The sequence below is a fragment of the Rhincodon typus genome, chromosome 8 (genome assembly GCF_021869965.1).
Source record: "Rhincodon typus isolate 14 chromosome 8, sRhiTyp1.1, whole genome shotgun sequence".
NCBI classification, from domain to species: domain Eukaryota; kingdom Metazoa; phylum Chordata; class Chondrichthyes; order Orectolobiformes; family Rhincodontidae; genus Rhincodon; species Rhincodon typus.
The window spans coordinates 67,438,256-67,450,913 of NC_063339.1; the positions used below are offsets into that span (position 1 = coordinate 67,438,256).

General features: G+C 42.7%; 1 protein-coding gene across 1 annotated transcript in view; it reads left to right on the top strand.

The window, feature by feature from the left end:
- actn1 (actinin, alpha 1) overlaps positions 1–12,658 on the top strand; it is a 69,268-nt gene that overhangs the window by 24,178 nt on the left and 32,432 nt on the right. The window contains exons 4-5 of the mRNA XM_048600449.1: positions 4,310–4,506; positions 9,076–9,306. Coding sequence (XP_048456406.1) covers positions 4,310–4,506; positions 9,076–9,306 — 428 coding nt within the window. The remainder of the gene's footprint in view (positions 1–4,309; positions 4,507–9,075; positions 9,307–12,658) is intronic.

Genomic DNA, 12,658 nt, shown 5'->3' on the forward strand with positions numbered 1-12,658 from the left:
AGATGGGGTCACAGTTCAAAAAAAAACAACACAAAAGCTGGCTTGACCTCACTTGACAATCGTGAGATAACTGGCGGAGGAGTTGAAAATGTTTCACAGACAATATCTCCTGAGCTTTGTTGGAGGAGAGGCTATTGAGTCTTTAGGGGAGAATGGAACCAGATTTGTTTTGGGAACCTGGTTGATTTATCCAATCCTATGCCTGACAAATGGCCACTGTTACCATTAGCTAATGCATCAGAGGAAACTGCAAGGAGATCGAAATGTCACCAATTTGATTTTTGTGGTTGCCTCACTTGGCACAGACCCGAGACTGAAATAGAGAAATCTGGATCAGGGTTGATTCCAATGCTGAGTTATCCAGACAGACTGAGCAAAGAACATTGCTGCTTCATTCCCATTTTTCCCCATTTAGAGGTGGTGTTCTACAGGGACAGAATATTGATTACACACAACAATCAGCTCACCCAGTGGGCTAATACAACTGGAAACACTGCTGCAATACACTGTGCAGCTAATATTAGCATTTCCCAGACTCTGCTGCAGATTGCTATTCGGTTGCTGAGCAACCAAACCAAAAGTGAAATTTGTGAAAATTGGCAGAGGATCCAAAGCGGTCTACAAGTACATTAAGAGCAAAGGAGTAACTAGAGACAGACTAGGGCCCCTTAAAGATCAACAAAGTCGACTTGTGCATTGAACCTCAGGAGATGGAAGAGATACTAAATGAATAGTTAGCCTCTGTGTTTACTGTTGAGAAAGAAATGGAATCTGGGGAAGTCTGGGAAATAAGTATTGATGTTTTGAAGACAGTTCACATTACACAACAGGAAGTGCTGGAAGCATTAAGAAACATAAGTGAATAAATCCCTGGGACCTGATCAAGTGTATAACCCCAGGACTTTGTGGGAAGTTAGGAAAGAAATTGCACAGCCCCTAGCAGAAATTTGTATCATCTATAGTCATGGGTGAGGTTCCAGGGGACTGGAGGATTGCTAATTTTGTGCCTTTATTTAAGAAAGGCTGTAAGGAGAAGTTCGGGAGCTATAGACTTGCGAGCCTGACATCAGTGCTGGGTAATTTGTTTGAGGTGATTCTGAAAGATGGGATTTACATGCATTTGGAAGGGCAAGGTCTGATTAGGGATAGTCAGCATGGTTTTGTGTGAGGAAATCACGTCTCACAAACTTGTTTGCGTTTTTTTGAGGAAGTGTGCTAGAAATTGTTTACTTGGGCTTTAAAAGTAGACTAATTAGTAAAATTAGACCGCATGAGATTCATGGTGAGCTTGCCAACTGGATACGAAATTGGCTTTACGGTAGGAGACACAGTTGTTTTAAGGACTGGAGGCCTGCGACAGCGGTGTTCTGCAGAAATCGGTGCTGGGTTCACTTTTGTTTGTCATTTACATAAATGATTTGGATGAAAGGCATGGTTAGTAAGTTTGTGGATGACACAAAAATTGGTGCTATAGTCAACAGCGAAGAAGGCTATCTAAGATTACAGAGAGATCTTGATCAGTTGGGTCAATGGGCTGACAAGTGGCAGATGGAGTTTAATTTGGATAAATGCGAGGTATTGCATTTTGGTAAAACTAAAAGGGCAGGTCTTATTCACCTAATGTTAAGGCCCTGGGTAATGTTGTAGAATAGAGAGATCTAGGGATTCAGGTACATAATTCTCTGAAGTTTGCATCACATGTAGAAGGGGGTAGTTAAGGCGTTTATCATTGCTCCGACTTTTGTGTATAGGAGTTGGGATGTCACGTTGAGTTTGTGTAGGATGTTTGTGAGGCCTCTTCTGGGGTACTGTCCTGTTTTGGTCACATTGCTATAGGATAAATCCCTGGGACCTGATCAAGTGTATCCCAAGACTTTGTGGGAAGTTAGGAAAGAAATTGCATGATAATTGGACAGGGTTCAGAAAATATTTTAACCAGAATGTTGTTGGGAATGGAGGGTTTGAGATATAAACGTAGGCTGGGACTATTTTCCACTGGAGCAGAGGAGGTTTAAGGGATGACCTTATTGAGGTTTGTAGAATCATGAGCGGTATAGATAAAGTAAATAGCCGGGGGAAGATGGGCACTTTGTCCTTCATAAGGCCAACTCCAAGTCCTGTTAACTTTCACTCCCCATGATCAGAGCGGACTTCACAGTTTCATTTGCAGAATGCTATTTAAATGGAGAAAGACTGTGCACAACGCTGCATACAGAGGGATTTGGGTGTCCTCGTATGTGAGTCTCAAAATGTTAGCATACAGGTACAGCAAGTAATTAGGGAGGCAAATGGAATATTGACCTTTATTGCCTGCTCTCTCAACATTGAAACCCCACTCTTGCAGGACTCACTGAGGAGCCATGACAACTTCTAAGCCTTGAAATGGGATCACTGAAGGAAAAGGTTTGGGAAGCAGTGTGGGCTAGATGCTGACAGGATATCTCCCTTTGTTGGGGAATCTAGAGCGAACTAGCACAGCTTTTCTTAAAAAAAAACAGTAAAAGTTCTCTCTCATTTGAGACTGGGATGAGGAGAAAATTCTTCTGAGACTCGCACATCTTTGGAATTCTCTACCCTAAAGAGCACAAGGTCACTGCATATGTTAAACAGAATTTTGATTGACCAGGGAACAGAGAGTTATGGGAGACAAGCAGCAGAGTTGGAAGTAAGGTCGCAAGTAGAATAAAATAGAATTTTACTGAATGATGTAACAGGCTTGAGCAGCCAAAATGGCCTGCTCCTGCTTCTACTTCTAATGATGTTATCTTAGTTTTCTCATTGGCCAAAATTCTCCTTTTTCAAAGTGTTTAGACATGTTTAGAGATTTATAGTTGATAAGCAAAGCTGATTATAAGGGTTTGTTTTTAAATAGTGAATGGAATAGTTTTTAACTGGGTAGAAAAATAACTGATTTGAAATCCTCTGGATTTGATGCTGTACGTCATGTTCACGCATGGCTCATAACTAGTGCTCATTCAGTTCCCATAGCTGAATACAAAATTAGCTCCCTAATGGAATAGCGAATATGAAAATTCTAGGAAATTGCCAATATTGGCCAAAGGGAGTCTTGATCAAGTGGAATCTAAAATGATGGCTCCTAAGATGTAACCAGAAAGTGGAAATGAGATCTATCTTGAAGCAGGATTCCCTTGGTCATTGATACTCATGGCAAAAATCTGTTCTTAATTTGACATTCAGTTCAATACAACTGACTTTGGAGCCAAAGCAGGCCATTCAGCCCATCATGCCTGCTCCACTATTCAATGAGATCATTCTCAACTCCACTTAGCTGCCGTAATCCTTCTTTCCCTTACTGATTAAAAAATCTTAATGACCCAACCTGTACAGCCCTTTGCTGTAAATAAATCCACAGATTCCCAACCCTCTGAGAGAAGAAGCTTCTCCTCATCTCTGTCTTAAATGGGTGATCCCTTAATCTTGGATTACACTCTCTAATCTTTCCCACAAGGGGAAAACAACCTTTCTGCATCTACCCTGTCAAATTGTCTTAAGTTTCTTGTATGTTTCAATAAGGTTGCCTCTCATTCTTCTAAAATCCAATGAGTACAGGTCCAGCCTACTCAATCTCTCCTCATAAGACAGTCCCTCCAGACCTGGAGTCAACCTAGTGAACATTCTCTGGATTGCATCCAATGCCAGTATATCTTGCTTTAGATAAGAGGGCCGTAACTGCTCACTGTTTAGTCCTTTTCACTGCTATTTCTGATGAAGTCCAAATATCAGCAACAGAAGGAGTTGCCCTCCTTTGGCAGTATTGGGTATTGTTCAAGGCAAGATGTAGGAACAAGTTCTGCTGTTTGCAGCACAGTAGATCGAATTTTAACGGTCTGAGTCTGAGAATGTGAAGCCAGGTACCATCAACCAGAAGATCATTACCCAACATCCTCACTTTGAATCATTCATTCATTGCTTTAATTGACCGTTGTATTTGCTAGTTTGCAGTCAGGCCTCTTTAATGGAAGGAACAGAAAACATACTCGGGATCTGTATGGTTATCTAGCAGCAAGTTGACAACCAATGGTGCAATTATACACACACACACACACACACACACACACACACACACAGTTTGAAGTGTAAACCGATGCTATGACTGAAGGAGGATGTGTGATGGATACAGATGAAATCAGGAAACCTATCAGCAAGTTTCACTCATTCTTCCCATGCATAGATGAGCAAAGTTCTATTGTTATACAGGCCGCATTAGTTGAACTGAAAATACTTTACTTGTGTCACAATGCATGATAACCTAGCCAGATGAGATCTCAGTTTCCTTTCTGTCACTGAGTGTTCAACAAGCAGTGTTTGGAAAGTTCGGTTAAGGGGGAAATTTTTGTTTTAACGTTCTCAGTGAACCAAGACCTCTGTTCTTTTGTCATCTTCTCCACACAGGCAGAAACAGCAGCCAATCGAATCTGTAAAGTTCTGGCCGTTAACCAGGAGAATGAGCAGCTAATGGAGGATTACGAGAAGCTGGCCACTGACGTACGTGCAAATATTTCTCTCCAGCTGCATGACCAGAACCTGAGAATCGTGGAGATGTTTGTCACCTTGAAATTGAAATGGGTTGTTGATTCAAAAAAAAAGCCGTGGAGTACTATTTCAAAAATAAGCTTCATCAGGTTCTTGTGGGTAATCTCCCTCCACTTCCTCCTTCCATTCGCTTCACGTAAGTGCGCACCCATAGGGATCATCCTTTCTAAATACAGATTTTACAGCATAGAAAGAGGCCCTTCAGCCCATCTGGTCGATGCCAGCCATCAAGCACCAATTTTGCAATACTGGCCTGTAGACTTGTATGCTATGCATTTCAATTGATCATTTAAATACTTCTGAAATGTTGTGTTGGCTCTTTTCCTTTCATGCAGTAAATTCCAGGCAACCCCACCCTATGGATGAAACTCATTTTTCTCAAATCTCCTCTAAACCACCTGCCCTTACCTTGAGTCTATGCCCCCTGGTTATTGACCCCTCTACTAGGTGGAAAGATTTTCTCCCTGTCTACCCTATCTATGACCCTCATAATTTTGTACACCTCAATTAGGCCTGCCCCGCAGTCTTCTCTCCTTTTGAGGAGCACAACCCCAACCTGATTAGCCTTTCTTCATAGTGAATCGCTCCAGCCTAGGCAGCATTCTGGTGAATCTCCTCTGCAACTTTGTCGGTGGTATCTCATTGTTCCTGTGGTGTGGTGACCAGAACTGCATGCAGTACTCTAGCTGTAGCTGAACTAATATTATATACACCTCTATCGTAACCTCCCTACTCTTGTCCACGATGCCTCAACTAATAAACAAAAGTATCCTGTAGGCTGCCTTAACCACTTTATCTACCTGTCCTGTGCCTTCAACAACCATTGGGAATGCATACCAAGGTCTCTCTGATCCTCTGTACTTCCTAGGTTCCCACCATTCCACACATATTCCTTTGCTTTATTAGTCTTCCCAAAATGCATCACTTCATACTGTCAGGATTAAATTCCATTTGTGACTGTTCTACCCATTAAACTAGCCTGTCTAAATGTCCTGTAGATTAAGACTTCCTTCTCACTATTTACAGTACTATCAGCTTTTTTTTGTGTTATCTGCAGACTTGCTGATTATACCTCTACATTCATGTCTGGAACATTAATGTACACAACAAACGAACCTGGCACTGAACCCTAGTGCATGCCAGTGGACACAGGCTTCCAACTACAAAAACACCCATTGACCATCGCCACTACCTCCTGCCTCAAAGCCAATTTTGAATCCAGTTTACTAGATTGCCCTGTCTCTTCTTGACCAGTTTCCCAAGTGAGACCTTGTCCCAAGCTTTATTGAAGCCCTTGTGGACCACGTCAACTACGCTAACCTCATCGACACACCAAGTCACTTGCTCAAAAAAATTTCAATCAAATTTGTTAAACACAATTTTTCTTGACAAAACGATCATAAGAAGTCATTACCTCTCCAAGTGGGGATTAATTCTATCGCTTTTTTTAAACAATAGATTCCCTACTACTAATGTTTGACTTACTGGCGTGTATTTTCCTGGTTTATCCCGTTCTTGAAGAATGTACCAAATTAGTTATTCTACAGTCACTTGTAGCAATTGATAAATGTTGGTGCCCCTCAATCTCCCCCTTGCCTCCCACAGTAACTTAGGACACATCTCATCTAGGCCTGAGCATTTATTCACGTTTAAGCCTGGTAAAACCACTGACACATCATCCCCCTCAAGGTTAATTTGTTCAAGTATATCACCGTGAGACTCCCTGATTGCTGTATCGACATTGTCCTTCTCTGTACTGAATGCAAATGTAAAGTACTCATTTAGAACCATACCTATTCTTTTTAGCTTCACGCACACTCACATTGTCACCTTTTACGATGTCCCTCCTTTGGCTTGCCTGAAGATTGTACACACTGGAATATTGAGCTACCAGTCCTGTCCCCCCCTCAATCAATCCAGCAGTTACAACACTAGCAAACCCCCTGACCCTCTCCACACACACACAAGATCTCATTCCTGTTCAGGTACAACCTGGCAGACTTGTACAGGTCCCATGTCCCCCACAAACGGACCCAGTGATCTAGGAGAATAAAGCCCTCCCTCTTGCACTAACTCTTCAACAAGATATTTATCGGCTGTATCCATCTATTCCTGTACTCACTAGCACATGATACTGGCCATAATCCAGGGATTACAACATTAGAGATCCTGTTTTTCAGTCTACTACCTAGCTCCCTAAATTCTTGTTACAGGACCTCACCCCTCGTTCTTGCTTTGTTGTGAGTACCAATATGAACCTGTGATCTTCAACTTCCCCCTTATAGAATGGCATGCAGCCATTCAACAAAATCCTTGACTCTAGTCCCAAGGGAGGCAACACACCTTCCCAGAGTTATATCTGTGGTTGCAGGAACACCTGTGTGTACACCTTACTATTGACCACTATTGCTCTTTCTCCTCCCTTCTTTTCCCCCAGAGGAACCCTGACCATTTTCCAACACAGCAAAACTAGGCTTGAGTGAGATGCACTCTGGTCCTTCCCTGACTACCTCCCAAGCCGCCTCCTTCTGAATGATAGCTACCTATTCCCTCTCTGTCTGCACTTGCTCAAGCCGTGGGGTGACCACATCGTAAAAAAAAAATGTGCTGTCCACGTGATTCTCAGATGCCTGAATACACTGCCGTACCTCCAACCTTGCTGAGACTCTAAAACTGCTCGCAGCATCGGCACCTCCTGCAGATGTGGTCATCCATTCCTCCTGGAGTGTCCATGACTTCCCACACGCTGTAAGCCATTGCGACACACAGGACCGAGCTGCCCTGCCATGTCTCCCAATTAAATACACTCAGCCTAAATTTAAAACAAGTAGAAAATTAATTCAGTTTGTTTTTCAAAAAGGAAGCTGGGATTCTTACCATTACTTAATGTAGCTTTGAAGTGGAGACTTGGCGAATCAGATCTCTGCTTTGTGCTGACTTTGGCCTTTATTCAAATAATAAAACTCCATTGAGGCAGTGGAACAGCTGTAAACTAACAGTCCTAAGATATAGAAATGTGCAATTATTTTCATCACCTCTCTGTATAAATTAATTCTTAATTTTGTGGGTCATCCCATTTTATGATGGTCTGGATTGTTTGCCGCTTTTGTGTTGGAAGACTCGATTGCTAGTGCTGACCCATCACACACTTATTATGCAGAATAAATCGGTTCTCCCTTTGTAATTTGGTATTGTTCTATCAGTCCTGTGTGGCTTCCAGCAATGTGCATAATTTTTAATACAAGTTAAACCTACAAATAGGAGACCTTTTAAAAGGCACACAGATCTGAACAGACTTTTCATTTTATTTCTTAAATTTGCAGTTCCTATTTCTGCTTTTGGGAACTTCTGCACTGGTTACTATAAAATACATTAAAAATATCTTAGTGTTAGAGTCATTTGAACTGATCCTTTTGCAAATGAGGAGGATTAGCTGGCTGGGATGCCAAGCAGGTCCTCTTGCCAACGATTTACTGTATGCCCTCCTCCCAGCAATCTGTGCCCTGAGAGTGAGAGGGAGCATGTCACACAGCAGGAGCCCTAGCTGCCCTGTGGGGCTCTACTCACGAAAGGAGACTGAATAACTGAGCTCTGGTAGTATCAAGAGGAGCAAATGGACTGTGTGCCTATGTGATTTGATGCTGTAGTGCTGCGCCCTAGGTTGACATGGCACAGAAAAAAAACAAGCATTACACTTAGCACTAACTAGACTCACCTCATCATCAATGAGGAAGCATCCACACCAGATTAGAACTGGAAGACAAAGATTACCTTCATTGTTTCTTGAATCATTTACAATGCTACATGAGAAAAGACCACCTCCTATCAATAAACCACGCACACCATTTATATCTTTACCATTCAATGTCCTGGAACAACTTAACGCCAAAAGAGAACGAACTGGGACTGGTCAAGCAAATCTCCAGTACGTACCTCTCTCGTCCCCAAAAGTAAGCCCAAGGCTTCAAGAAACTGCAATACCTAGCTCTGGCCCTCACCGTCTCTCTAGCAAATGTACCTGACAACACTGCTGCTTACTGAGCACTGAAATTTCCTCCGTCTTTAATGGAAGACATTGGCAGCGAAAGGAGCTCTGTAATTACACACAATATGCTAAAATGCAGATGGTTATCCATGGCTAGCCAAATCTAGCAAGTGGCTGGTAGCCATATTCGTTTCTCAGTATTACATCCAAACGAGTAGGATGGAATGTAAAATGGCAACCAAATAAAAATCTTCCACTCAGAAAATGTGTGCCTAGAATCAACTTTGCCTCAATCGTTTACAACATTTCCAAATGTGGGATATAATACGTGTTCAGCATTCACCAAACATATCATAACATCCTCCATTAATGAAATAGCCAACTGTCTGTACGAAATACTCTCCCATAGCTGCACTGTTCCATTTATGTTCATCAGAATTCACTTTTGTGTGCAAAGTGGGGTGGTGTAGCCTCTACCTAACTAGAGAATGGTTTACGAGCTTTCTGGGCCACTCATTGCACTTGTTCTGTTATAGCTCCTGGAGTGGATCCGACGCACCATTCCCTGGTTGGAAAACCGTGCCCCGGAGAACACCATGCAGGCCATGCAGCAGAAACTAGAGGATTTCCGAGACTACCGGCGCCTCCACAAACCACCCAAGGTGCAGGAGAAGTGCCAGCTGGAAATCAACTTCAACACCCTGCAGACCAAACTGCGACTCAGCAACAGGCCAGCCTTCATGCCATCGGAAGGCAAGATGGTGTCGGTACGTATAAATACAGCACCTCCTTTCTGAATCTGGACTGGAGAGGCCATTCCATTGTGAACATTCAAAGATGAGATCTCCGGTTGACTCTTGGTTTCTGCATGTAATTTAGCCAACTACCTTTTTTTTAAAAGGCATACATTCTTTATATAGTCAGGTCGTCGGTGAAGCAATGCAATGGTGTACACACAGCGCCTAATGTAAGAATGCAGTTCTGTAATTTTAATGCATATTTACATAATTTTACCCATCCCACCCACTACTTCCTGGTATCTGCTTTTTTTTCTGTCTTGTTTTGACAGTACTGTTAATAAGTTAAATATTTGCATGTTTTTAACCCAGTTGGTTAGCCTATATACAAAATCTTCAATGTTCCTACATACAGTATGGTCTATGAATACATGCCTTGAACAAAATATCTTTCTTGATTTTTATTGTAATAATTAAATTCTAAGACTGCACGGTGTAAATTTTGATCTCTGGTTGCAGTAGCTGTGTCACTTGCACAAATGAACCTGTAAATAAAAATAGTGAGAGCTCCATTTCCAATCCCGTTTCTCACCGGGCCATGTTGACTCTTTATTTTTTTTTTTAAGAAGTGCAAATCCCAAATCATAGAATTCCTACGGTGTGGAAACAGGCCATTCGGCCCAACAGTCCACACCACCCTCCGAAGAGCCAGACTCATCCCCCTATTCTTTCCCTGTAACCCTTCATTTCCCATAGCTAATCCACCTAACTTACACTTACCTGGACTCGGTAATTTAGCATGGCCAATCCTCTTAACATGCACTTCTTTTGACTGTGGGAGGAAACCGGAGCACCCAGAGGAAACCCAAGCAGACACTGGGAGAATGTGCAAACTCCACACAGACAGCCGCCTGAGGGTGGAATCAAACCCTAGTCCCTGGTGCTGTGAGGCAGCAGTGCTAACCACTGAGCCACCGTGCTGCCCCTGATATGTTCATTGTTTTTTCCTGCCAAAGACAGATTCTGTGTAGGATTATAATGAAATAAGAATGGGAGACAATAGTTCCTCCATTACAACCCCTCGACAATCTGAATTGGCATGTGAAAAGGGTGTGGATTTGTTAGCAAGTTAGAGTCTCTGACTTGCTGACAATTCCAAACCCTTTTTACATGCAGTGAAAATTGGTGTTCCCTCAGAAATTTGGCATCTATCCTGATGCATATGAGACAAAAACCTTCAGTGGCATGGCTTGTTTTTCAAGTTCTGCACTACCACATTAATGTTTGTATTTTGCTGTACACCACAATATCCAGATTATTTTATCATTTGTTTTAATTGCTCATTTTAAATCTGACTGGGAAAAGGGATTTGATGAAGGTAGGTCACAGACCACCTACTATCCCAATGAATGGAGGTGAGGCCCTTTTTTGCCTCTGAGGGCCCTTCTTGATGTCTTCTTTTGGTTATCAAGGACTACTTTATCAGTTTCATTGTCTCAGTTATTAGGTGATGCAGTCACATAGTAACATTACATTCTGGTTTTTTACAGAATAATTGCTGCATACACAAAGCCATTGCCCTAAACATATCTTCCAAATTGGTTCGATTACACCTAATACATCTCTATTGTATATTCACAAAACTGGAATATTTTTGATAGGCAGCTACTACCATTTTCACAAGACTTCAGATCTTGATCTCATTTTTAAATTTAATAGTTGACAGAGTATTCTTTACAGTAGTGTCTGGTGTATTTCTTTTCCATGTTTACAGCTCCTCAACAGATGCAGCCTTATTCAAGAGATTCCACATTCATTTGCAAGTAATTCATCACTTCAATGATTCAATATTTTCCTAGCTCCGAGAGAGCTGTTTGTGCCCTTTTTGGACAAGTTTGAAACTGTCCTCTCCCTCTTTTTATAAACTTCCCCCTCTCATTGCCCGTGCAGCCACCCTCTTCTCCACACCCCGTGCAGCCTTTGAAGATGACTTATCTTTCCTGTCCACCGCAATCTCCTTTTTTCCCCACCGTGCACTCCCCCAACAGACTCCCTGACCCCACAGCCCCAGGCTCTCCTGTTTCTCCCAACTCCTTTCCCTTCCCATCACCCCTGGACCCAGCAGACAGACTGCTGCCCCTGCGGATAGCCATTTCCTGACTCCTTTCCGGCCTCAACAAAAAGGCTGCCCTTTGCAAAGTGTTGGCTGGCTCTTAGCGCTGGATCCCGCTCCCCTGCTCTCAGCCACTGGCAGACCCTCCCTCGAGATTCCCTCACTGCTAGAACTTCCTTTATAATAGCTGTTCCAATCACAGATTGTTTCCTTCCTGCACTTGTTGCTGGTAGGCTCACTAATTAACCCATCAGCAGCAGGCATTGGAGGGAACTAGCCTATGATTGGAGGAGCGGTTCCTCATTGTTTGCTTCCATCCAACATATGGGGACGACCTTTGGCTGCCTGTGATTGAACTTTCCTGCCCATTTTGGGAATCCCAGGTGAGAGGAGTCACGTGCTGTCCCCCATGTATTTTGAGTCCTAGTCACCCTTTAGAAGATGGGTTTGGTTGGCCATCTTGAACATGAGCAAATCATGTAGCGCGGGCACTCCCACTCTTGTATTAGTTGGGGAATTCCTGGAGTTAAAATGCAGATACTTGCATGTTAAAATGCAGCCCCAATGTCAACCATTTCTGCTCATGCCCAAAATTGGCTGGGCCCTTTCAGACCTGGGGAGGTGATGACCTAGCGGTATTATCGCTGGACTGTTAATCCAGAGACGCAGATAATGTTCTGCGGACCTGGGTTCGAATCCCACTACGGCAGATGGTGGAATTTGCATTCAATAAATATCTGGAATTAACAGTCTAATGATGACCGTGAATCCATTGTCGATTGTCAGGAAAAACCCATCTAGTTCACTAATGTCCTTTAGGGAAGGAAACTGCTATCCTTGCCTGGTCTGGCCTACATGTGACTCCAGACCCACAGCAATGTGGTTGACTCTTAACTGCCCTCTGGGCAATTAGAGATGGGTAATAAATGCTGCCTAGCCAGCAACACCCTCGACCCGTGAATGAATAAAAAAAAAAGAAAGTACGTGTCTTCCTGAAGCCAACCATATTTCCCTCAATGGTGTTCGTCTTGGATCCATTTACGGCTTTAATTCCTTTTGGAGAAAGTGGGCTTCTGTGAAACAATGAACCTCGCAGGTCATTTCTTTGACTTCCTCATTGGAATCCGCTGCAGTGAATCATGCTACGTCACAAATGTTAAAATAGAAAAGTAAGGGCGAATAGGAATGCTGTTCACGGACATGTGAAACACGATTAAACATCTGCTTATCCAACCTACATACAAAAGAGAATTGTTACAGCTTTGAACA